The sequence below is a fragment of the Oncorhynchus nerka genome, linkage group LG15 (genome assembly GCF_034236695.1).
Source record: "Oncorhynchus nerka isolate Pitt River linkage group LG15, Oner_Uvic_2.0, whole genome shotgun sequence".
Taxonomy (NCBI): Eukaryota; Metazoa; Chordata; class Actinopteri; order Salmoniformes; family Salmonidae; genus Oncorhynchus; species Oncorhynchus nerka.
In genome coordinates, this window is record NC_088410.1 from 89591097 (window position 1) to 89618543 (window position 27447).

Sequence of the window (27447 nt, forward strand, 5' to 3'; positions counted from 1 at the left end):
GCTGCCTTACTTGAGAAAGCAAAAAATGCATTATGTTTGTATGGAGTTTCATTAACTCAATATTTTTTTTTTTATATTCTTTGCAAACTGATATGTGACATGAGACAGAGGAACAGAAACAAACAAACAGAATGCTCATCCAAAACATTTGATAAGTACAATAAACGTCACTTAAATTAAACATGACAGCTTGTCTGCAAATTCCTTATACCATACCAAACTTTGACTGAAGGGAGTTTAGAATAATGTGTGTAATGCAGTGGCAACCTGTTTTGCATGTTATTTTGGCATTTATACGGTAGCTGTCACGCTGATATAAAGGAGTGGGAGACAGGTGCAGGAATACATGTTTTTTTTTATATACCCAAAACAAGCACTTTTACAAAACACTGAGATGTACCCATACTAAAGAGCGAGGGTAAACCTCGTAGAACGACACAGGCCGAGACCCCGTCATGCATAAGACACGCAGCACAAAAGCTGAAACAACTCACAGGACCAACAGACATGGGAACAATAACCGACAAGGACAAAGGGGAACAGAGGGCACAATTATAACATACTAATCAGGGGAAATGGGAACCAGGTGTGCGTAATCAGACAAGACAGACGGTCTTGTCTCTGGTGGTAATGATCCAGTTCAGTGAAGCCTAGAAGGATGGTGATGTTGACCTCCGGAACTGGTGAACAGAATGAGCAGCAGTACCTGGGATCCGTGACAGTAGCTTCCGGGTATGCTGGAATAAGGACCCGAGCTACAGCAATCAACTGGATTTGTAGTACCTGTTCTGAATTGCGTGTTCATGTGAATGGGCGTATTGGAAGACACCATGTCAGAAGTGATGGGGTTGTGTATATGTATTATATATTGTGCTATATTGTATTATGATAAACCGATTGCAACGGTTCAATGAAGATAATTCATGATATGTTTAGCTGAGTAGAAAGTGTACGCTTGTTTATGATTGCTTAATTAATTAATGAGTTTGTGCTGATGGGAGGGGCTTCCCCAAGGGGGCACCGTTTTAATTGAGCTGTTGATGAGGCAACACTGTTTAGCTGTCCCCATAATGTATACTTTTGTGGCAGCACTGTTTTCTTTCAGAATAATTATGTAAATACACAGCCTTGCAAGATTGCAAGATTCTGGCGCATAGACACCAAATCTGTCTGGTAGTTAACCAACACTTGTGGATGAATGGTGGTGTATGTGCACGTGACAATAAAACTTAAACTTATAGACCTCTTTCTGTGTTTGCAAACATTGCCACACGATGCTCGCAAGTTGGTGGCAGAACACGGGGGAGTTGTCAGAACACCAGAACACCAGCCTCCATTTACATGTTTCTCATGAGTCCATTTCACACTACTTTTGGATTATAATTGGATTTTAAGGCTCATACAGTATGCATGTCCTGCTTAATATAATGTTTGTGTCATCATCGCAAATCAAATGCATTATACTTTAAAAAACACTTAAACTTTGACCAGTAAAATATCTCTTTGGCTAGCTTTTGCTACAGCCTTTCTCAATGACCGTTAGTATTATAGCTAACAACTGCTAACAACTGCTGAATCCAAAATAGTTATTTTGCAAAGATCACAACCAAATATAATCTTATTGACTGTTCAAGCAATAATCAAAACATAATTGTAAGTGTATGAGAACCCAAAATTGTGTTTTGTTAAGAAGTAATAGAAACGTAACTCTAGGTTATGTTGAATGGGTGCAGATGGTGATGGTTTTCTTACTGCTGCCAAGAGTCGCTCACAATCTGTGCATGACATCAAGTGTGTTGTGAAAAAGGGCCTGAAAGGTGGCAGATAGCCTAGCGGTTAGGACCGTTGGGCCAGTAAGTGAGAGTTCGCTGGTTTGAATCCCCGAGCTGACTAGGTGAAAAATCTGTTGAGGTGCCCTTGAGCAAAGCACTTGACCTTTATTTAACCTGTAAGTCACTGAGTAAGAGGATCTGCTAAATGACAAATGTAACTTACTTAAATATAATTTGATTCAAATATGAACAGATTGATACATCTGTATAACGAATTGAAAGACAATTACACATAATATCACTCTTAATTACCAATATTATACGGAATCCCCATATTAATTAAATGAATAGGCTAAACTAATTTCCATATGCAAGATATGTAGCCTATGTACATTTGTCTCTTCACCTTACTTATATATATATATATATATAAAGACACTTTCGCAAAAGTTAGTGATATGTGTTTGTCTTGTCATGTTCATTTCATGCTTTGCAATGTTTTAACAACTAGAATAAACAGAAGAACACATTACATGTGAGCACATAGAAAACTAAGAGTGCACCATTTTGAAAAAAGAAAAAGGGCATCTGAGCCTCCACACACACACAACACTGAGTCTATTTGAAGACTATGATCAATACATAAGTTTGTGTTGCCAGCTGCTGCCAATCAATCATCTGGGTGACCTCTTCACTCTGGAAAACAAACCAATGGTACATAATTAGTATTCTACTACACATAGTATCACACACTAGGACTTCCATGATGTAGAACTGACGTACATAGATCAAAGACCCCCTCAAAGGTCAAGATATGCTACTTCATTATATCCTTTAGCCAAAGGATGATATTCACTAAACAGAAAATAAATAATTGGTGTCTATGAGCCAATTAATGCACAGTATAGTCACGAAGACCCTCCGCCTCAGACCTGGTGTTTAAAAATAATTGCAGATTGTTCCTGTCACAAAAAAAGCATTTTATTATGATGGGACTGTGAGATACTACCTCTGACTGTGAGCTTGGTGGAGCACTCTGCCCTGCCCAAGGGACTGTCTGCGATGACACTGTAGTCACCGCTGTCCTTGGGTCCGATCTTCAATATGAGCATTGTGCAGACCCCACACACGTTGGTGATAAGGTAGTTGGTGTTGGTGTTGAGGCTGACGTTGTTATGGTACCATGTGACATGGGGTTTTGGATCCCCTCGTACAGCACAGCTCATGTAGCACTCGTAGCCTGGTGGAGCGGTGCGGATTTTCAATCGGAGTAAAAACGATGGTGGACACTGAAGATCCAAGCCCTTTACGTCTGGCATGTCCAGTATGAACTTATCTGAGTTACAGGAGAAAAGAGAGAAAGATTACCTCGCAACTAATACTGTTTTGTGTACAGGCAACATTTCTCTGTGATGTGGCCTATGCAAAAAAAATGACGGTTCAATGATCTTTCATTCAACAAATTCAAGGAGGCTAGTTGCTGTCGCCACAAACCTTTTCCCCTTGTGGTTCTCCATGTAGGGGACACAGCAGGTTCTGAGAGGCCCATGTCATTCTTAGCAAACACTCTGAAGTTATACTCTCTACCGGGTAGAATGTTGATAACTGTGAACTTATGGTTGAAGAGGCTGTCAGCGACCATCCTCCAGGTGCGCTTGACAGAGTCACGTTTGTACACAACGTAGTGCAGCCTGTCATCCTTCTTCTCATCTGGGGAGGGAGTCCAGGTCACAGTCACTGTTCCAGGAACATTCTGTTCCAACTCCACCGGGCCAGGAGGCTTGGGATCATCTGGAACCAGGTCAGAAAGACATGGTCATCTGATTGAGAGCCAAACTTACATCCAGTAACTGCATTAATATTGGCATTAAAAACTGCACTTACGTTTCTGTTTCTCATCTACCGATGCCATAATATTATAGTTGAAATTATAAAAAACATATAGGCAAAATGATTAACATTCACCTGTGACTCGGATCTCGACACTGAATGTCTCCTGACCGACCATGTTCTTGACAATGATGGTAAAGATGCCCGTATCAGAACGCTCTGACGTGGGGATCAGAAGCTGTGAACCTCGGTCAGAGTTCGTGATGGTGACACGTTTGGATAGAGGCACGCAGTCCTTCAACCAATAGATATCTGGCAAAGGAGAGGCCTGTGGACCATGTGAAACCATGTAAACACAGAGAACTTGGTGACACAAGCACGATTACTGCAGTAGTCATTAAAATGCAAGCTTTTATCTTTTTACAGTCTATTTTGTGGGCTGAAAGCTGCGTTTTCTTCCCTTTACCTCAAAGTTGATGTTGAACCGTACAGTATTCCCCTTTCTCACAACCATGAAGCTCTTCATTTTTCCTGTAAATTGTGGCCTCACTTGCAGGGTAAAGAAAAGTATAGGTCAGATTACATTTTTTATTGATTATCAAATTAATTTTCAGGGATACAGTCGACTTACTGTATATACGATATTCATTATTGAACATCACAATAGTGATTTAAATGAGATGCTATTCCTTACCAGGAGGAGGCATGGCGATGATGTAATTATCAAAGCCTTGGGGCTCGCCCTCGCCTCCATCGTTTGTGGCGATCACTCTCACCCAGTACATTCCCATTGCCTTCAGGCCAATCACATTGAAGGAGGTGGAGATGATGGGGTTGATGTTACAGCGAGTCCACTCTGGGCTCTCATTTGGTCTGATCTCCACAAAGTAGCCTTTGGCCTCATCCTCCACCCCTTCCACCTCCTTTGGTTTAGTCCAAGCCAGAGAAAACGTGGTGTAACTGGAATCTGTTAGCTTAAGGTCTATGACTTTACCAGGGGGTTCTGGAATTACAGCAATGTGATACAGTAGTTATTATTTTAGTTGACATGTGCAATATTACGTTGGAACCAGCCTGATCATTGCGTTCACTATTCTATTTCAGGGTGAAGACAACGATCAGGCTGGTTCTGCCAGGCTATTGGTGTAATTGAAAGTTCTAATATTTCAAAAACATAAATGGTTTTGATGACCATGACTTACTCTTGGGATCTCTGGCAAAGACTATAACAGAGGGAGGACTGGGCTCGCCGACACCAGAGATGTTAATAGCTGACACTCGAAATTCATAAGCTGCTCCCTCAATAACATCTTTCAATGCAAACGTTGTGTCTGAGAGAAAATAAAAAAAGTTCAGAGTATCATTATGCCAGAAAATACTTACAAAGTCTCAGTTGCAAGTTATATATTTTTATGAAAGGTTCTTGTTGTACACTTCCAGGTAAATTAACACATTTGTAGATATATTTCCTTGAGCCATTGCCTATGATGAGGCCGCACCTTTGATAGGCCCATCTAGGTTTGCAGGGCTCCAAAAGTTGCTTCCCTTCTTGCGTCTCTCAAGGTTGTAACCCCAAGTTTCAGTTCCTCCAGTGTTGATAGGGGGAGACCAAACCAGGTTGATGCAGTCCTTGAAGGCACTGACCACTTTGGGTGCCGAAGGGGGTCCTGGGTAACCTGAGAGGAAAACTTGTTATTCTGCTTTCCATTACCATGCATATAGTGCCAAATCAAATCACAGTGGAGAATACTTCCTAGGAATGACAGAAGCTGTATGTAAAGTCGATATAGCAAAAATATGTGCTGTGTAGAATAAGAGAACAATCTATCAGGATGTAATGTCAGGCAGAACACTTTCTTCATGTAAAAATACTGATTTGCTTAGTTTAGCTAAAAATAATAGGACTTCACAAAAAACAAAAAGAAAACGCACACTGAATGTATAAACATTAGGAACACCTGCTCTTTCCATGACATAGACTGACCAGGTGAATCCAGGTGAAAACAATGATACCTTATTAATGTCACCTGTTAAATCAACTTCAGTCAGTGTAGATGAAGGGGTGGAGACAGGTTAAAGAAAGATTTTTAAGCCTTTTTAAGACACAATTGAGACATGGATTGTGTATGTATTAAGATGGCGCCGACGGAGAAGGGCAATATCTCATGCTTTCCAATCCAACTTTGCTATTTAGTGACTTGTATCGTGTTTATCTTAAAACATTTTTTTACAGAAAGTTCATACTATTATCATGTGAACGCCAAGCACTTCTGGACATGAGCTCGACAGTTACTACCCTTGATTTGGACTTCAAATACGAATTCAATGCAGGAGACGAGGTGGAGCCCTGGTGTAATTGAGGCAAAGAGTAAACCAAATGTTACTCCCCTCCATTTTATTGGCAAATGTCCATTCACTCGAGAATAAGATTTGTTCGAGATTTTCCTAACATACAGACTTGAAAACCTGCAACATTATATGTCTTACTGAAATGTGGAGGATGATGACGCTATGCACGTAGTACTTTTTTCATAAATAACAACTGGTATGCTTCTTCAAGTGTGAAGAAAATGTCAAGCTTTTGCTCAACTGATATAGAATACCTCATGGTAAGCTGCAGACCCTTTTATCTACCAAGAGAGTTCTCATCCGTAATTATCAAGGCTGTCTAAATTCCTTCACAAGTCAACACAACTCTGACACTCAACAAACTGTATGGGACAATAGACAAACAAGAGAATGCTCACCCAGAGGCACAATATCTGGTGGGTAGAGACTTTAACGCGGGGAGATTTAAAACCGCCATACCTCTCTTCTACCAACAAGTCTCCTTTAAAAAAAACATATTTCACCTTTATTCTCATTTGCAACTGCGACCTGGCCTGCGCCACTAGGGGTGATACAACTCTAGACCACCTTTATTCTAACCACAGAAACTTATATAAGCCCTCCCTCGTCCTTCCTTCGGCAAATCTGACCATGACTCTATTGTTCTGCTTCCTGTTTACAAACAAAAGCTGAAGCAGGAAGTACCAGTGATGCGCTCAATACGGAAGTGGTCGGACGAAGCAGACGCAAGGTTACAAGACTGTTTTGCAAGTACAGACTGTGATATATTCTGGGATTCATCCGATAACATTAAGGCGTTTAACACAACAGTCCCCACAGTGACTATAAGAACATACCTCGATCAAAAACCACAGATTACAGGTAACAATCCATGCTGGGCTAAAGGCTAGATCTACCGCTTACAATGAACGGGACAAGGACTAATACAAGAAATCCCTCTACGACCTCCGATGAGACATCAAACATGCAAAAGGACAATATAGGAGTAAGGTGGAATCCTATTACACCGGCTACAATGCTTGTCGTATGTGGCAGGGCTTGCAGACGATAACGGATTACAAAGGGAAACCCAGCGAGCTGCCCAGCGATGCAGAACAAATGAGCTAAATAACTTTTATGCTCGCTTCGAGGAATAGAACATTGTGCCTTGTGGGAAAGCCCTTTCCGAATAACTGTGTGATCTCGCTCTCCGTGGTTGATGTGAGCAAAACGTTTTTAAGGTTAACAATCACAAGGCCGCCAGACGGAATACCAGGGCGCGTTCTCAAAGCATGCGCAGACCAGCTGGCAGGTGTCTTCACAGACATTTTCAATCTCTCCTTGTCCACAATCTGTAATCCCAAAATATTTCAAGATAACCACCATTGTCCCTGTTCCCAAGAACTCCAAGGTAACATGTCTAAATTACTATCGCCCTGTAGCACTCACAACTGTAAATATGAAATGCTTTGAAGGGCTGGTCATGACACACATCACCACCATCATCCCAGACACCCTAGACCCACTCCAATCCGCATACCGCTCCGACAGATCCACAGATGATGCAATCTCAAATGCACTTCACACTGCCCTCTTTCACCTGGAGAAGACGGGAAATAACTATGTGAAAATGCTCTTCATTGACTACAGCACTCAACACCATTGTCCCCTCCAAGCTCATCACCAAGCTAGGGACCCTGGGACTGAACCCCTCCCTCTACAACTGGATCATGGACTTCCTGACGGATCGGCCCCAGGTAGTGAGGGTAGGGACCATCACCTCCGCCATGCTGATCCTCAACATGGAAGCCCCTCAGGGGTGTGTGGTTAGTCCTGTACTCCCAGTTCACCCACGATTGCAAGGCCATCTACGACTCTAACACCATCATCATAACATCTAACATCTAACATCATCATCTCTCCCCCGCTACTCTCTCCTCTTCCATCCTATCATCTCTTCCCTCTGCTCAAACCTTCTCCAACCTATCTCCTGATTCTGCCTCCTCAACCCTCCTCTCCTCCCTTTCTGCATCCCTTGATTCTCTATGTCCCCTATCCTCCAGGCCGGCTCGGTCCTCCCCTCCTGCTCCGTGGCTCGACGACTCATTGCGAGCTCACAGAACAGGGCTCCGGGCAGCCGAGCGGAAATGGAGGAAAACTCGCCTCCCTGCGGACCTGGCATCCTTTCACTCCCTCCTCTCTACATTTTCCTCTTCTGTCTCTGCTGCTAAAGCCACTTTCTACCACTCTAAAGTCCAAGCATCTGCCTCTAACCCTAGGAAGCTCTTTGCCACATTCTCCTCCCTCCTGAATCCTCCTCCCCCTCCCCCTCCTCCCTCTCTGCAGATGACTTCGTCAACCATTTTGAAAAGAAGGTCGACGACATCCGATCCTCGTTTGCTAAGTCAAACGACACCGCTGGTTCTGCTCACATTGCCCTACCCTGTGCTCTGACCTCTTTCTCCCCTCTCTCTCCAGATGAAATCTCGCGTCTTGTGACGGCCGGCCGCCCAACAACCTGCCCGCTTGACCCTATTCCCTCCTCTCTTCTCCAGACCATTTCCGGAGACCTTCTCCCTTACCTCACCTCGCTCATCAACTCATCCCTGACCGCTGGCTACGTCCCTTCTGTCTTCAAGAGAGCGAGAGTTGCACCCCTTCTGAAAAAACCTACACTTGATCCCTCCGATGTCAACAACTACAGACCAGTATCCCTTCTTTATTTTCTCTCCAAAACTCTTGAACGTGCCGTCCTTGGCCAGCTCTCCCGCTATCTCTCTCAGAATGACCTTCTTGATCCAAATCAGTCAGGTTTCAAGACTAGTCATTCAACTGAGACTGCTCTTCTCTGTATCACGGAGGCCCTCCGCACTGCTAAGGCTAACTCTCTCTCCTCTGCTCTCATCCTTCTAGACCTATCGGCTGCCTTCGATACTGTGAACCATCAGATCCTCCTCTCCACCCTCTCCGAGTTGGGCATCTCCGGCGCGGCCCACGCTTGGATTGCGTCCTACCTGACAGGTCGCTCCTACCAGGTGGCGTGGCGAGAATCTGTCTCCTCACCACGCGCTCTCACCACTGGCGTCCCCCAGGGCTCTGTTCTAGGCCCTCTCCTATTCTCGCTATACACCAAGTCACTTGGCTCTGTCATAACCTCACATGGTCTCTCCTATCATTGCTATGCAGACGACACACAATTAATCTTCTCCTTTCCCCCTTCTGATGACCAGGTGGCGAATCGCATCTCTGCATGTCTGGCAGACATATCAGTGTGGATGACGGATCATCCATGATCTCGCCATCACGGTTGACAACTCCATTGTGTCCTCCTCCCAGAGCGCTAAGAACCTTGGCGTGATCCTGGACAACACCCTGTCGTTCTCAACTAACATCAAGGCGGTGGCCCGTTCTTGTAGGTTCATGCTCTACAACATCCGCAGAGTACGACCCTGCCTCACACAGGAAGCAGCGCAGGTCCTAATCCAGGCACTTGTCATCTCCCGTCTGGATTACTGCAACTCGCTGTTGGCTGGGCTCCCTGCCTGTGCCATTAAACCCCTACAACTCATCCAGAACGCCGCAGCCCGTCTGGTGTTCAACCTTCCCAAGTTCTCTCACGTCACCCCGCTCCTCCGCTCTCTCCACTGGCTTCCAGTTGAAGCTCGCATCCGCTACAAGACCATGGTGCTTGCCTACGGAGCTGTGAGGGGAACGGCACCTCAGTACCTCCAGGCTCTGATCAGGCCCTACACCCAAACAAGGGCACTGCGTTCATCCACCTCTGGCCTGCTCGCCTCCCTACCACTGAGGAAGTACAGTTCCCGCGCAGCCCAGTCAAAACTGTTCGCTGCTCTGGCCCCCCAATGGTGGAACAAACTCCCTCACGACGCCAGGACAGCGGAGTCAATCACCACCTTCCGGAGACACCTGAAACCCCACCTCTTTCAGGAATACCTAGGATAGGATAAAGTAATCCTTCTCACCCCCCTTAAAAGATTTAGATGCACTATTGTAAAGTGGCTGTTCCACTGGATGTCTTAAGGTGAACGCACCAATTTGTAAGTCGCTCTGGATAAGAGCGTCTGCTAAATGACTTAAATGTAATGTAAATGTAAATCATCAAGTTTGCTGACGACACAACAGTGGTAGGCCTAATCACCGACAGCGATGAGTCAGGGGGAGGAGGTCAGAGATGTAGTAGTGTGGTGGCAGGACAACAACCTCTCCCTCGCCATCAGTAAGACCAAGGAGCTAATCATGGACTATAGGAGAAAGAGGGTAAAGCACACCCCCATCTACATCAACGGGGCTGTTGTGGAGCGGGTCGAGAGCTTTAAGTACCTTGGTGTCCACATCACTAAGGACTTAACATGGTCCACACACAGCTGGATGCCTAGTCACTTTACCCTTCCTTCAAGTACCTCGTACCTCTGCACATCGATATGGTACTGGTACTCCCTGTATATAGCTTCATTTTAATGTATTTAGTTTTATTCCTCACGTTAATTACTACTTTGTATTATTATTTTTTAAACTCTGCGTCATTGGGAAAGGTTCATAGGCAAATATTCCACTAAAGTCTACACCAGTAGTGTTCGGCACATGTGATAAATACAATTTACATTTATTTGGTAGTAGGTGCCGGGCGCCGATTAGAGTGTGTTAAGAACTGCATGACTGCTGTTTTTTTCATGCTCAACAGTTTCCCGTGTGTAACCAAATCTGTAACTAGATAGTTCAGTCCTCCAAATAGTTATTGAGGGTGAATATGAGGCTTTCCAATCTATACATGTTTTGCAGCAATTATACCCTGATTGCACAACTTTCTCTAATATTGATCACCTATATTTACATTTCCCAACAGACATAACGCGCATGGATGGATATAAATTCATAGACTAAATGAAATGATAGCACATGCAGTATACCAAAAGGGTGTTAGTTATCACAGGCCCACAGCATATGTAATAGGGTTCCTTTGTGCTTTTTGCGTCTCCAACAGAGATATGACATTTCTGGGAGCAATACATGCATTCTGGCAGGAGTGTAGTAAGTCCTATGATTATCTTAAATTGCGGTAGTTCATGTCTTAGGTTGTAGGAGCAGGTATGAGCATTTTCACATATCTGTGAACAATGGTTCTCCTCATTGTCTGCCTAAAGATCTGTTTCACATTTTTTCCTTTTAGGTTCAGAACCATTGGTAGATTTTCAATCAACCCTTGATATAAGTTGGCAATCAACTTCTCTGGCTAAGCAGATTCATTCAGTATTTTTTTCTATGCTAGATTCCTTAGGTTCATCCAGATTCTGTTGAAGAGATTCAATATAATTTTGGATTATCTGTTTCTTCTTCAACGCCTTGGAACCGAAGTAGTGAATATATTGTAAATCATAAGGTATTATATTTATGGCTTTGATACTCCTCCCTGCACAAGTATAGCCATGTGTCCATTGTTTAAGGGAAGGCAGTTGTGCAGTCCAGTAATACATATTCATATGAGGTAGTCCAAGACCACCAGCTTTATAGGGTAATTGTAAAACAGTCAATTTTGAGATCGACTCTTGAGATCTTTCCATTCCAAATAAAGTTGGAGAGCCGGCATTTATTTTATTTAAAAAGTTGGTTGGAATTGAAATGGGCAGGGTCTGGAAAAAATACATCAACCTTGGTAATATATTCATTTAGATTATGTTGACCCTACTTACCATAGACATAGGGACATATCTCAATCTCTGAACATTAATAGATAGGTTTGAATTCAAAGGAGAGTAATTGATTTCATAGGCTTCCTCCAGATTGCATGGAATCAGTACACCAAGGTATTTCATGTATCTTTGTCCATTTCCACTTAAATGTACTTTCTAAGCTTGAGAAATTATGATTCACAATTCACTTTGAATCCTGATACAGCATTATGTATCCATCAATAGTAAAATAAATGAGAGAGAATGTTCTGGTTCAGTTAAATAAAGTAAAATGTAATCTGCATACAATGAGATCGCATGTTGATCTCCACCAATCTCTATGCCCCGGATTGAGCCATGTGTTGTAATTATGATTCTAGGGTTTATGTGGCTAAAGAAAATAGACACCAGGCATCCCTGTCTTGTCCCTCTTGATAACTGAATGATTGAGAGATCTGTCCTAAACTATATGGATTTTTAACAATACTTACACAATATGCCAGCCTGGATGTCCTCTGTCTCCAACGCATTACTGACTCCCTCCTCATTCTTGGCTCTGATGTGGTAACAGTATCTTTTCCCAGGCTTTACATTAGTATCCCTGTATTTAAGGGGGTCATTTGGGAGCTCCCCTACATTTGTCCATGTCTTGCTTCCCCCCACCTGCTGGCGCTCCAAAATGTAGTGTTTGACTGGACAGCCACCGTCATCCTTTGGGGGTTTCCATTTGAATTCAATGGCGGTTAGAGAAGTTTCCACAATTTCCACAGGTCTTTGTGGCGGTGTGGGTTTGTCTGTTGGGAGAAAACTATGAAAATGAAAATGTGGCCTAACAACAGAATGAGATGTTAGTGATATTCCACAAAAGTCTTCAAGCGAAAAGTATGTGATCATTGAGGCATTTTGTTACATTTTTCTGCATCGGATTTGCCAGGAATCTAATTTCATATCCTGCTTCAAGAACTCACCAAGAACAATCAGTCTGGATGTGGCTTCCAATGTACCATAGTCATTTTTTATATTGATTTTGACCTCTCCACAGTTCCTCCTTTGACAATCGGTAATACACAAGACGGCTTTTATGTCAGTCTGTTCTATCTTGACATTGAGGCCTTCCAGGAGTTCCTCATCCTCCTTGATCCACTTGATCTTCATTGGGTCACCACCCGAAAAGGCCAATTTCCACTCAGCCGTTTCACATGCTCTCACAATGACCGGCTTAGAGAATTCTCTCAGAGAATCCATGTTGAATGTTGGCGGGTCTTAAATATGAAAGAAAATAAAGTTCTATAATCAAGGGAACAACAGCCCTACTGAAGCTTTTCATAACCCTGATTGTAACCCACATACTGTAACTGTCCATTCTTACTCTGCACAGTGAGTGATCCCTCAGATATACGACCATCCACCTCAAAGCGATAGACTCCTGAATCGTCGTTTTTACAGTTATCAATGACCAACTTGTGACAGGCTCCTTCTTTGATGATTTTCACCCTGTCATCGGGAGGTACCTGATTACAGAAAGAGAATATATTAGGAGAAAACAGACTCTTGTTTCTCAATCAGCTATAACAGAATCTTTGCTAATGGGTACTTTTTCACTTTGATGACGGTTTTGACAGGGTGAATAAAGGTTTTATTTATACCATTATGAGGTGAAGGATTTCCTAGTCCAACATCAATACACCTGATCCAACTAATCATCAAGCTATTGTTCTGAATCAAATATTATCGGGCTGGAGCAAAAGGTTGCTGAATACTTTATTTCTGTTATTGAAGAATTCTGCACTCACCTGAAATCCGTCTTTATACCAGATCCCCTTACAGTTTGCACTGCTCAGTTTGCAGGACAGCTCTGCTGGTGTGCAGATTTTAACTTGGACATCAGCCACTCCCAAAATGAATTGAACAGCTGGTTCTATAAATAAGTAAAGACACCCAAAATGGTCATGCACAAAGACTGTGTGTATATAAAGTCACTATTGTCATTGTACAACATTATCATAATGATGAAGTTATATAATATATATTTACTGTGTCTTATGAATGACAGAACAACAACATTTTACTTAAAATGTTACATACCAAGTTAGGTGATGAATTGTTATCCATGTCCATAACAGCAATCGTCACAGGGTTGGTGTGTGTGTGTGTGTGTGTGTGTGTGTGTGTGTGTGTGTGAGGGGGGTTAGTAGAATGAACACAGATGTATAACAGGTGAATAAACATTTGTCTATGATAGTTTTACAATGTTATCAGACAAAAACATAACACTGTCATAAAACAGACATAACATCAGAGGTCATGACTTCTTGTGTCACTGAATGTCAGATGACAAGGCAGTGTCATTTCCCACCTAATGGAAACAATTTGGTGTAATGACATGTTGATATACTGTAACAGTCTGTCACTTACGCTGAACAGTGAGTGTGGCCTCTGATATACGACCATCGACCTCAAAGCGATAGACTGCTCCATCATCTTTTCGACAGCAATCAATGACAAGCTTGTGACAGGCTCCATCTGTGATGATTTTCACCCTGTCATCAGGAGTTACCTGGTCACAGAAGTAGGGATTGAAATAGCAGACTGAAAGAGATTCTTGTTTGTCGTTCATCTGTCATACAATCTTTCCTAATGGTTACTTTCATTTCCATGACTGAAATACACTGAACAACAATAAACGCAACATGCATTTTCAGCTTCCAGGAATTGTGTACAGATCCTTGCGACATGGGTTTGTGCATTATCATGCTGAAACACGAGATGATGGTGGCAGATGAATGGCACGACAATGGGTCTCAAGATCTTGTCACGGTATATCTGTGCATTTAAATTGCCACTGATAAAATGCAATTGTATTCGTTTTCCGTAGCTTATGCCTGCCCATACAATAACCCCACTGACACTATGGGGCACTCTGTTCACAATGTTGACATCAGCAAAGCGCTACCCACACAACGCCATACACGCTGTCTGCCATCTGCCCGGTACAGTTGAACCGGGATTCATCCTTGAAGAGCACACTTCTCCAGCATGACAGTTGCCATCGAAGGTAAGCATTTGCGCACTGAAGTCAGGTACGACGCCGAACTGCAGTCAAGACCCTGCTTAGGATGACAAGCATGCAGATGAGCTTCCCTGAAACATTTTCTGACAGTTCTTCAATCGTGCAAACCTGCTGTCCGGGTGACTGGTCTCAGATGATCCCGCAGGTGAAGAAGCCGGAGGTGGAGGTCCTGGGCTGGCGTGGTTACACGTGGTCTGTGGTTGAGGAGGTCCTGGGCTGGTGTGGTTACACGTGGTCTGTGGTTGAGGAGGTCCTGGGCTGGCGTGGTTACACGTGGTCTGCGATTGTGAGGCCGGTTGGTCGTACTGCCAGATTATCTAAAATGACCTTGGAGGCGGCTTATGATAGAGAAATTAACATTCAATTCTCTGGCAACGGTTCTGGTGGACATTCCTGCAGTCAGGATGCCAATTGCATGCTCCATCAAAACTTGAGACATCTGTGGCATTGTGTTGTGTGACAAAACAACACATTTTAGAGTGGACTTTTATTGTCCCCAGCACAAGGTGCATAATGATCATGATGTTTAATCAGCTTCTTGATATTTTAGACCTGTCAGGTGCATTGATTATCTTGGCAAAAGAGAAATGCTCACTAACAGGGGTGTAAACCAATTTGTGCACAACATTTGAGAGGAATACATTTTTGTGTGTATGGAACATTTCTGGGATCTTTTATTTTAGCTCATGAACCATGGGACCAACACTTTACAGCTTGCGTTTGATATTCTTGTTCTGTGTAGTTGTGTTGATCCTGTCATGATTTCACTTAAACTCATTGAATGTTGATCGCCCCACCATCTGACAATAACTATTGTCTATATACAGTACGCTTAAAGAGGACGTATAAAGAGGATGTCACGGGAAAAAATAAATCCCGGTTGAAAACGGCCTATGTGGCATCGGTATTAGTCAAATACGTAAAATATAGTCCGAAATTCACTAATAGCTTTAACAATTATCATTTAAAAAGAAAAGTCAGTATTTTCAAAATTATAAAGTCTGAGATTAGGAGTACCTGTGAAGTCTCTGCTTTTCTTGTTATATTTGAAGGTTGGGTTTTGATTTCATGTAATGCCCACTAAAATTGTGTTTGTTCACAAATTCTCTCTCGGAGCGCACACAAGTCGCTCCAGCTGAAGGGTAGCGATAGATCTCAAAATATCAGTCAAGCATCAAAGCTAATTGGCTAAAGTTAGCTAGCTACTTCCACACACAACTGAGAGAACCGTTTTTTTGCCAATGTTTACTGAAACCTGTCATAACAACCTGGTGTAGTCTGGTTTTAAAATCATCAATTTTTTTTGTCAGAGCGAATTTACAAACTTGGGTGGCAGCATAGCTTAGTGGTTAGAGTGTTGGACTAGTAACTAAAAGGTTGCAAGTCGGATCCCTGAGCTGACAAGTTACAAATCTGTCATTCTGCCTCTGAACAAAGCCGTTAACCCACTGTTCCTAGGCTGTCATTGAAAATAAGAAGTTGTTCTTAATTAACTGACTTGCCTAGTAAAATAAAGATATAAAAATAAACATGCAACATCCACATCAAACTATGCCTCCAAGACACAAATCTAGACTTAGAAGCATTTGTTAATGAGGATGAAAACTTAGGCAAAATCAGCCACTACAGTCCCTCTTTTGTGAGTTCTTCAATCCTGGTGTGGAGCAAAAGCCTGCACACCTTGTGGTTCTCCTGGACCAAGGATGAGTGGCACAGTGGTCTAAGGTACTGCATCTCAATGCTAGAGGCATCACTACAGACCCTGGTGATTGGGCAGTATACAATTGGCCCAGCGCTGGCTGGGGTAGGCCATCATTATAAATAAGAATTTGTTCTTAACTGACTTGCCTTAACTGACTTGCCTTAACTGACTTGCCTAAAAAGTTAAATAAAACAATTATGAAGAAATGTATTTGTTTGATTGAAGATTAATGTACTGACCTGTTTTCCATGTTTATACCAGACCCCCTCAATGTTTAGACTGCTCACTTCACAGAGTAACTCTGCTGTTGCGTCAAGCTTAACGTCGACATCAGACAGTCCAATGCTGAATTGAGCACCTAGATCTAAAAATAAGTAAAGACAACAGAAACCATCATAGTTTAGTATAACCTCAAAGTGGGTAATGCGTCACCACTGTCCTTATAATCTTAGCCGTAAATTGTCATACCGATGTAGGATCTTAATTTGAACCATCTTGCTATGGCAGAAAAATATTCCTGCAGCAAAAGGAAATCAATAACTACAGTTGAAGTCAGATGTTTACATACACTTAGGTTGGAGTCATTAAAACGTCTTTTTCAACCACTCCACAAGATTCTTGTTAAAAGACTATAGTTTTGGCAAGTCGGTTAGGACATGTACTTTGCGCATGACACAAGTAATATTTCCAACAATTGTTTACAGAAAGATAATTTCAAATATTTGACAGCAGCATACCACCCTGCATACCACTGCTGGCTTGCTTCTGAAGTTAAGCAGGGTTGGTCTTGGTCAGTTCCTGGATGGGAGATCAGATGCTGCTGGAAGTGTTGTTGGAAGGCCAGTAGGAGGCACTCTTTCCTCTGGTCTAAAAAAACATATCCCAGTTCCCCAGGGCAGGGATTGGAGACACTGCCCTGTGTAGGGTGCTGTCTTTTGGATGGGATGTTAAACGGGTGTCTTGACCTCTCTGAGGTCATTAAAGATCCCATGACACTTATCGTAGGGGTGTTAACCCTGGTGTCCTGGCTAAATTCCCAATCTGGCCCTCAAACCATCATGGTCACCTAATAATCCCCAGTTTACAATTGGCTCATTCTCCACTGAAACTATTCCCCAGGACGTTGCTGCAAATGAGAACGTGTTCTCAGTCAACTTATTTGGTAAAATAACGGATAAAAAAATAAAAAACATAATTCACTGTATCACAAATTCCAGTGGGTCAGAGGTGTACATACACTAAGTTGACTGTGCCTTTAAACAGCTTGGAAAATTCCAGAAAATTATTCTCATGGCTTTAGAAGCTTCTGATAGGCTAATTGACACCATTGGAGTCAATTGGAGGTGTACCTGTGGATGTATTTCAAGGCCTACCTCCACACTACCGCCAAACTCAGCCAAGACCTCAGATAAAAATTGGAGACCTCCACAAGTCTGGTTCATCCTTGGGAGCAATTTGGGAGCAATTTCCAAATGCCTAAAGGTACCAAGTTCGGCTTGCAAGCCAAAGTACACCATTCCAACAGGGAAGCACGGGGGTGTCAGCTTCATGTTTTGGGGGTGCTTTGCTGAAGGAGGGAATGGTGCACTTCACAAAATAGATAGCATCATGAGGCGGGGAAATTTTGTGGATATATTGAAGCAACATCTCAAGACATGAGTCAGGAAGTTAAAGCTGGGTCAAAAATCGGACTTCCAAATGGACAATGACCCCAAGTATACTTCCAAAGTTGTGGCAAAATGGCTTAAACCTCTTAGCGCACGGATCCCGCTAACCAAATTCAAATAGCAAAATTGTAATGTTAAACATTCATGAACATACAAGTGTCTTACATCATTTAAAAGCTTAACTTCTTGTTAATCCAACCTCGTTGTCAGCTTTCAAAAAGGATTTACGGCAAAAGCATACCATGCGATTAACTGAGGACAGCGCCCCGCATAAACCAGCATTAAAAACATTTTCCAAACCAGCAGAGGTGTCACAAAAAAACAGAAATAGCGATAAAATAAATCACCTACATTTGAAGATCTTCCTCTGTTTGCAATCCCAAGGGTCCCAGCTACACAACAAATGGGCATTTTGTTCGATAAAGTCCTTCTTTATATCCCCAAAAGGCAGTTTAGTTGGTGCGTTTGATTCAGTAATCCACCCGTTCCACTCGTTCAACATGCAGACAAAGGAATGCCAAATTCACGAGTGCCACAAGAATAGAGTACTAATGAGGGACACCTTAAAAGACTACAAATACTTGCTAATAAAAAAAACAAGCCTGAAACCCTTTATAAAGACTATTGACATCTAGTGGAAGCCATAGGAACTGCAATCTGGGAGCTATTTATTTGTGTATTCCATGGACAAATATTGAAATGGCCTGTGACCTCAAAAAAAAAAAGATTTCCAGATGGATTTTCCTCAGGTTTTCGCCTGCCATATCAGTTCTGTTATACTCACAGACATTATTTATATCCAATGCTTCCAATTAAATGCATATCCTAGCCTCTGGGCCTGAGTAACAGGCCGTTTACTTTGTATACGTAATTTATCCGAACTTCCCGAATACTGCCCCCCTAGCCCTAAGAGGGGACAACAAAGTCAAGGTATTGGAGTGGCCATCACAAAGCCCTGACCTCAAACCTATAGAAAATGTTTGGGCAGAACTGAAAAAGCATGTGCGAACAAGGAGGCCTACAAACCTAACTCAGTTACACCAGCTCTGTCAGGAGGAATGGGCCAAAATTCACACAATTTATTGTAGGAAGCTTGTGGAAGGCTACCCGAAGCTCTTAACCCAAGTTAACCAATTTAAAGACAATACTAACAAATACGAATTGAGAGTATGTAAACTTCTGACCCACTGGGAATGTGATGAAAGAAATAAAAGCTGAAATAAATCATTCTCTCTACTATTATTCTGACATTTCACATTCTTAAAATAAAGTTGTTTTCTTAATGACCTAAGACAGGGATTGAATGTCAGGAATTGTAAAAAATGAGTTTAAATGTATTTGGCGAATATGCATGTAAACTTCCGGCTTCAACTGTATGTGGATTATAATTACTGGACATTTTGTGTAGTGTTCAATACATTTTTCGCTAGGGCAAATCAAGTCTGACATTTTTAAGTGGAAATTACAAACTTTATAAGCCTTTTTTAAACCTCAGAATACAACTATTATCAGCTACAAACGCAAACAAATTAAGATCCTACAACTGTATGCTCAAGACATATGCATTAGCAATGAACCGAAAATAAACAAATGACTATTGACAAGATAATGATGGTGACTATAGATTGTTTAGGAAGTTCACAGAATGGTGGTTTCAAATGTTATACCACATTGTCATTTGTCATAATGAATATAGACCAGCAAGTTATATAATTACTGTGTCTTAGAAATTACAGAGAACAGCAGCAATGTAATGTTACATACCAAGTGAGGTGATGAATTGTTATCCATGTTCATTCATAACAGCAATTGTCAGAGTTGGCAGGGGAGAAAGTATATTGGAATGAACGGAGATGTACAGTATATCAGGTTAATCAACATACTTCAACAATGATGTATCATTCAATTTCATCTACAGTATCTTAAAGTGCTCTAATCAAGGGAACATCAGCCTTAGAGATGCATTTCCGGATCCTGGATGTAACCCGCATGCTGTAACCGTCCATTCTTACCCTGCACAGTGAGCGTTGCCTTGGATTTACGACCATCCACCTCAAAGTGGTAGATTCCTGCATCGTCTTTTTTACAGTTATCAATGACCAGCTTGTGATTAGCTCCTTCTTTGATGATTTTCACCCTGTCACCACGAGCTACCTGATTACAGAAATAGAGAACACATTAAATCCAACAGGAGAAAATATCATCTAGTTTTTCATGTAGCTGTCATATAATCTTTCCAAATAGTTACTTTTCACTTGAATGACTTCAATAGTTGTGTTTTTCCCATCATGATTTATCTTCATCAAGCTATTGTTTAGTTGAATCACATATGTTAGTATTGGGCTGCAGCAAAAGCCTGCACACCTTGTGGGCTCCTGGACCAAGGTTGAAGTAAACACTGACTGTATTTTGGGGATTGAAGAACACTGCACTCACCTCTTTCCCGTCTTTAAACCAGAACCCCTCAACATTCGGACTGCTTAGTGTCAAGGACAGCTCTGCTGTTTCATCAAATTTAACTTCGATATCAGAAAGTCCGCATCCAACAAATTGAGCACCTGGATCTATAAATAAATAAAGACAGCAGAAATCGTAATAATATAGTCTCTAAGTGTGTAATGCACCAGAACCTTCCTTATCTTAGCCGTAAATTGTCATACAGATGTAGGATCTTAATTTGAACCATTTTGATTTACAGCAGGAAAATATTCCTGCAGCAGCAGGATAGTTTAGTATAATGTAAAAGTTTGTAATGCACCATAAAATCTCTGCTGTAGCATATATTGTATATGCTCTTACTCAATGGAACTAGATACACAAAGTAAAAGGGATAGTTCACTCAAATTACAAAATTACACATTGGTTGACTTACTCTGTAAGCAGTCTATGGACAAGGTAAGACAGCAACCATGCTTTGGTTTTGTTTACATGGCCACTGTCTCCAAACTTTAAAACAATTTTGTCCAAAATCCAATGCAAGTCAATACAGTATATCCAATGTTTTGTATTCCATGTCCAAATCATCTCAAAGTAACTTTATTGAGCTAGACAATCAATTTTAAGGTGATTTGGAAATGACATGCAAAACATTCTAACATCAAAGATATTGACATGCTTTTGTTTTTGGATATACAGTTCCTTCGGAAAGTATTCAGACCCATTGACCTTTTCCTCATTCTGTTTTACGTTACAACCTTATTCTAAAATGGATGAAATATATACAAAAATCATCAGCAATCTACACACAATACCTGACAATGATCAAGCAAAAACTGTTTTTTAGAATGGTTTTCAAATTTATAAAATCAAAACAGAAATACCTCATTTACATATGTGGTTAGATCCTTTGCTATGAGACTCCAAATTGAGCTCAGTTGCATCCTATTTCCATTGATCATCCTTGAGATGTCTCTACAACTTGATTGGAGTCCATCTGTGGTAAATTAAATTGACTGGACGTGATTTATAAAAGGCACACACCTGTCTATATAAGGTCCCATTGTTGACAGTGCATGTCAGAGCAAAAACCAAGCCTTGAGGTCGAAGGAATTGTCCTTAGAGCTCCGAGACAGGATTGTGTCGAGGCACAGATCAAGGAAAGGGTACCAAAAAATTATGCAGCATTGAAGGTCTCCAAGAATACAGTGGCCTCCATCATTCTTAAATGGAAGAAGTTTGGAACCACCAAGACTCTTCCCAGAGCTGGCCGCCCGGCCAAACTGAGCAATTGGGGGAGAAGGGCCTCGGCAATGGAGGTGACCAAGAACCCGATGGTCACTCTGACAGACCTCCAGAGTTCCTCTGTGGAGATGGGAGAACTATCCAGAAGGACATTCATCTCTGCAGCATTCCACCAATGCCTTTATGGTAGAGCGGCAAGACAGAAGCCACTCCTCAGTAAAAGGTACATTACAGCCCACTTGGAGTTTGCCAAAAGGCACCTTAATTAAGGACTCACACCATTAGAAACTTGATTCTCTGGTCTGATGGCCTGAATGCCAAGCGTCAAGTCTGGAGGTAACCTGGCATCCCTGCAGTGAAGCATGGTGGTCGCAGCACCATGTGGTGGGGATTTTTTTCAGGGACTGGGGGACTTTTCAGGATCGTGGGAAAGATGAACAGAGCAACGATTCTTGATGAAAACCTGCTCCAGAGCGCTTAGGACATCAGACTGGGGGAAGGTTCACCTTAAAACAGGACAACACCCCTAAGCACACAGTCAAGACAACGCAAGGACAAGTCTCTGAATGTCCTTGAGAAACCCAGCCAGAGCCCAGATTGAACGTGATCGAACATCTCTGGAGAGACCTGAAAGTAGCTGTGCAGCGACGGTCCCCATCCAACCTGACACAGCTTGAGAGAATGTATAGAGAAGAATGGGTGAATCTCTCCAAATATAGGTGTGCCAAAGGTGTTTCAACAAAGTACTGAGTAATGGGTCTGAATAGTTAAGTAAACGTGATACTTCAGTGTTTAATTTTTTATACATTTGCTAAAAAATTGTATAATTGTATACATGTATAACAGGTGAATAAATACATTTATATAATGATGTATCATTGTTTTATGTGGGACACATTCCATCTATTCCATCTATCTTAAAGTGCTCTAATCAAGGGAACAATAGCCACAGTAACCGTCCATCCTTACCTGAAACAGTGAACTTTGCCTCAGATCTATGACCATCCACCTCAAATGAATAGACTCCTGCATCATCTTTTTTACAGTTTTCAATTACCAGCTTGTGACTGGCTCCATCTTGGATGATTTTCAGCCCATCCTCATTGGTTAGCTGATGACAGAAATAGAGAATGGATTCAATCCAGGAGGGGACTGAAAATAGCTTCTTGTTGTTCATTCAACTGTCATAGCTTATTTGCAAATGGGTATTATTTCCCGTTATTTAACTTTGACAATAAATACACATCTTCAAGCTGTTTAGTTTAATCAAATGTGTTAGTATTGGTCTGGAGCAAAAGCCTGCACAACATGTGTGTCTCCTGAAACAAGGTTGAAGAACACTCTATTTGTGTGATTTAAGAATACTACTCACTAGTTGCCCGTCTTTAAGCCAGACTCCCTTACAGTTCTCATGGCTCAGTTTGCAGGACAGTTCTGCTGTTTCCCCGAGGCTGCCAGTAATATCAGCCAGTCCATTAAGGAATTGAACACCTGGATAAAATCAAATCAATGTCACAAGCGCCAAATACAACAGGTAGACCTTACAGTGAAATACTTACTTATGAGCCCCTAACCGACAGTGCAGTTTCAAAAAATACAGATAAGAATAAGAGATAATTAAAGAGCAGCAGTGAAATAACAATATATACAGGGGGGGTGCCGGTACAGAGTCAATGTGGAGGCTATATACAGGGGGTGCCGGTACAGAGTCAATGTGGAGGCTATATACAGGGGGTGCCGGTACAGAGTCAATGTGGAGGCTATATACAGGGGGTGCCGGTACAGAGTCAATGTGGAGGCTATATACAGGGGGTGCCGGTACAGAGTCAATGTGGAGGCTATATACAGGGGGTGCCGGTACAGAGTCAATGTGGAGGCTATATACAGGGGGTGCCGGTACAGAGTCAATGTGGAGGCTATATACAGGGGGGTGCCGGTACAGAGTCAAATGTGGAGGCTATATACAGGGGGTGCCGGTACAGAGTCAATGTGGAGGCTATATACAGGGGGGTGCACAGAGTCAATGTGGAGGCTATATACAGGGGGGTGCCGGTACAGAGTCAATGTGGAGGCTATATACAGGGGGTGCCGGTACAGAGTCAATGTGCCGGTACAGAGTCAATGTGGAGGCTATATACAGGGGGTGCCGGTACAGAGTCAATGTGGAGGCTATATACAGGGGGTGCCGGTACAGAGTCAATGTGGAGGCTATATACAGGGGGTGCTAGAGTCAATGTGGAGGCAGGGGGGTGCCGGTACAGAGTCAATGTGGAGGCTATATACAGGGGGTGCCGGTACAGAGTCAATGTGGAGGCTATATACAGGGGGTGCCGGTACAGAGTCAATGTGGAGGCTATATACAGGGGGTGCCGGTACAGAGTCAATGTGGAGGCTATATACAGGGGGTGCCGGTACAGAGTCAATGTGGAGGCTATATACAGGGGGTGCCGGTACAGAGTCAATGTGGAGGCTATATACAGGGGGTGCCGGTACAGAGTCAATGTGGAGGCTATATACAGGGGGTGCCGGTACAGAGTCAATGTGGAGGCTATATACAGGGGTGCCGGTACAGAGTCAATGTGGAGGCTATATACAGGGGGTGCCGGTACAGAGTCAATGTGGAGGCTATATACAGGGGGTGCCTATATACAGGTACAGAGTCAATGTGGAGGCTATATACAGGGGTGCCGGTACAGAGTCAATGGGAGGCTATATACAGGGGGTGCCGGTACAGAGTCAATGTGGAGGCTATATACAGGGGGTGCCGGTACAGAGTCAATGTGGAGGCTATATACAGGGGGTGCCGGTACAGAGTCAATGTGGAGGCTATATACAGGGGTGCCGGTACAGAGTCAATGTGGAGGCTATATACAGGGGGTGCCGGTACAGAGTCAATGTGGAGGCTATATACAGGGGGTGCCGGTACAGAGTCAATGTGGAGGCTATATACAGGGGGTGCCGGTACAGAGTCAATGTGGAGGCTATATACAGGGGGGTGCCGGTACAGAGTCAATGTGCGGGGGCACCAGTTAGTTGAAGTAGGATGTACATGTAGGTAGAGTTAATTAAAGTGACCAAGCATAAATGACAACAGAGAGGAGCAGTGGTGTGGACAGTGTGGGGGGGGTGTGCAATGCGAGTAGTCTGGGTAGCCATTTGATTAGATGTTCAGGAGTCTTATGGCTTGGGGGTAGAAGCTGTTTAGAAGCCTCCTGGACCTAGACTTGGCGCTCTGGTACCGCTTGCCGTGTGGGAGCAGAGAGAACAGTCTATGACTAAGGGTGGCTGGAGTCTTTGACAACTTTGGGCCTTCCTCTGAAACCGCCTGGTGTAGAGGTCCTGGATGGCAGGAAACTTCCCCCAGTGATGTACTGGGCCGTTCGAGGTACCCTCTGTAGTGCTTGTGGTCGGAGGCCGAGCACTTGCCATACCAGGCAATGATGAAACCAGTCAGGATGCTCTCAATAGTGCAGCTGTGGAACCTTTTGAAGATCTGAGGACCCATGTCTAATTTTTTTCACCTGATGGGGAATAGGTTTTGTCGTGCCCGCTTCACGACTGTCATGGTGTGCTTGGACAATGTTAGTTTGTTGGTAATGTGGATACCAAGGAACTTGAAGCTCTCAACCTACTCCACTGCAGCCCCGTCGATGAGAATAGGGGCGTCCTCTGTCTTCTTTTTCTTGTTGTCCACAATCATCTCCATTGTCTTGGTCACGTTGAGGGAGAGGTTGTTGTCCTGGCACCACACGACCAGGTCTCTGACCTCCTCCCTTTAGGCTGTCTCGTTGTTGTCGGTGATCAGGCCTACCACTGTTGTGTCATCGGCAAATGTAATGATGCTGTTGGAGTCGTACCTGGCCATGCAATCATGAGTGAACAGGGAGTAGAGGAGGGGGCTGAGCACCCACCCCTGAGTGGCCCCTGTGTTTATTTTTTTTGTTTTTTTATTTAACCTTTATTTAACCAGGTAGGCTAGTTGAGAACAAGTTCTCTTTTGCAACTGGCACCTGGCCAAGATAAAGCGTAGCAATTCGACACATACAACAACACATGGAATAAACAAAACATACAGCCAATAATGCAGTAGAACAAAAGTTTCACGTTCTGACCTTTATTTCCTTTGTTTTGTATTTATTTAGTATGGTCAGGGCGTAGGTTGGGGTGGGCAGTCTATGTTTGTTTTTCCATGATTTGGGGATTTGTATGTTTCGGCCTAGTATGGTTCTCAATCAGAGGCAGGTGTCATTAGTTGTCTCTGATTGAGAATCATACTTAGGTAGCCTGGGTTTCACTGTTTGTTTGTGGGTGATTGTCTATGTTGATTGCTTGTGTCAGCACAGTTCTCATTAGCTTCACGGTCGTTATTTCGTTGATTGTTTTTGTATAGTTTGTTTCAGTGTTCAGTGTTTTCTTTATTAAAATTCATGATGAACACATACCACGCCGCATTTTGGTCCTCCGATCCTTCTCGCCTCTCCTCTTCAGATGAAGAGGAGGAAGACCGTGACAAAAAGAAAACATAAAGTCTATATACAGTGAGTGCAAATGAGGTAAGTTAAGGAAATAAATAGACCATGGTGGCGAGGTAATTACAATATAGCAATTAAACACTGGAATGGTAGATCGGCAGAAGATGAATGTGCAGGTAGAGATACTGGGGTGCAAAGGAGCGAAATAAATAAATAAAATAAATACCAGTATGGGGATGAGGTAGGTAGATAGATTGGCTGTTTACAGATAGGCTATGTACAGGTGCAGTGATCTGTAAACTTCTCTGACAGCTGGTGTTTAAAGCTAGTGAGGGAGACGTGATTCTCCAGCTTCAGAGATTTTTGCAATTCATTCCAGTCATGGGCAGTAGAGAACTGGAAGGAAAGATGACCAAAGTAGGAATTGGCTTTGGGGGTGGCCAGTGAGATAATCTGTAGCCAGTGGGTTTGGCGATGAGTATGAAGCGAGGGCCAACCAACGAGAGCGTACAGGTCGCAATGGTGGGTAGTATATGGGGCTTTGGTGACAAAACGGATGGAACTGTGATAGACTGCATCCAGTTTGTTGAGTAGAGTGTTGGAGGCTATTTTAAAGATGACATCACTGAAGTCGAGGATCGGTAGGATGGTCAGTTTTACGAGGGTATGTTTGGCAGCATGAGTGACGGATGCTTTGTTGCGATATAGAAGCCGATTCTAGATTTAATTTTGGATTGGAGATGCTTAATGTGAGTCTGGAAGGAGAGTTTACAGTCTAACCAGACACCCAGGTATTTGTAGTGTTGAGGATCAGTGTGGCGGATGTGTTGTTACCTAACCTTACCACCTGAGGGCGGCCCGTCAGGAAGTTGAGGATCCAGTTGCAGAGGGAGGTGTTTAGTCCCCAGGTCCTTAGCTTAGGATGTAACATTAGGTAAGTAAACTAAGCAAAAAAAAGAAACGTCCCTATTTCAGGACCCTGTCTTTCAAAGAAAATTTGTAAAAATCAAAATAACTTCACAGATCTTCTTTGTAAAGGGTTTAAACACTGTTTCCCATGCTTGTTCAATGAACCATAAACAATTTATGAACATGCACCTGTTGAAACGGTCGTTAAGACACTAACAGCTCACAGACGGTAGTCAATTAAGGTCACAGTTATGAAAACTTAGGACACTAAAATAGGCCTTTCTACTGACTCTGAAAAACACCAAAAGAAAGATGCCCAGATGCCCCTG

The 27447-nt window shown here is 42.8% G+C and overlaps 1 protein-coding gene across 1 annotated transcript in view; it reads right to left on the reverse strand.

The window, feature by feature from the left end:
* Positions 1-337: 337 nt before the first annotated feature.
* Positions 338-27447, reverse strand: part of LOC115143495 (immunoglobulin-like and fibronectin type III domain-containing protein 1) — a 42601-nt gene continuing 15491 nt past the window's right edge. The window contains exons 15-32 of the mRNA XM_029683968.2: positions 23110-23228; positions 22707-22848; positions 20493-20620; positions 20069-20210; positions 16629-16747; positions 14033-14174; positions 13411-13529; positions 12987-13128; positions 12586-12879; positions 12109-12411; positions 5102-5278; positions 4805-4933; positions 4297-4605; positions 4069-4151; positions 3738-3930; positions 3267-3563; positions 2782-3108; positions 338-2468 (exon numbers count right to left, since the gene is read on the reverse strand). Of these exons, the coding sequence (XP_029539828.2) occupies positions 2464-2468; positions 2782-3108; positions 3267-3563; positions 3738-3930; positions 4069-4151; positions 4297-4605; positions 4805-4933; positions 5102-5278; positions 12109-12411; positions 12586-12879; positions 12987-13128; positions 13411-13529; positions 14033-14174; positions 16629-16747; positions 20069-20210; positions 20493-20620; positions 22707-22848; positions 23110-23228 (3170 nt within the window). The 3' untranslated portion in view covers positions 338-2463. The remainder of the gene's footprint in view (positions 2469-2781; positions 3109-3266; positions 3564-3737; positions 3931-4068; positions 4152-4296; positions 4606-4804; positions 4934-5101; positions 5279-12108; positions 12412-12585; positions 12880-12986; positions 13129-13410; positions 13530-14032; positions 14175-16628; positions 16748-20068; positions 20211-20492; positions 20621-22706; positions 22849-23109; positions 23229-27447) is intronic.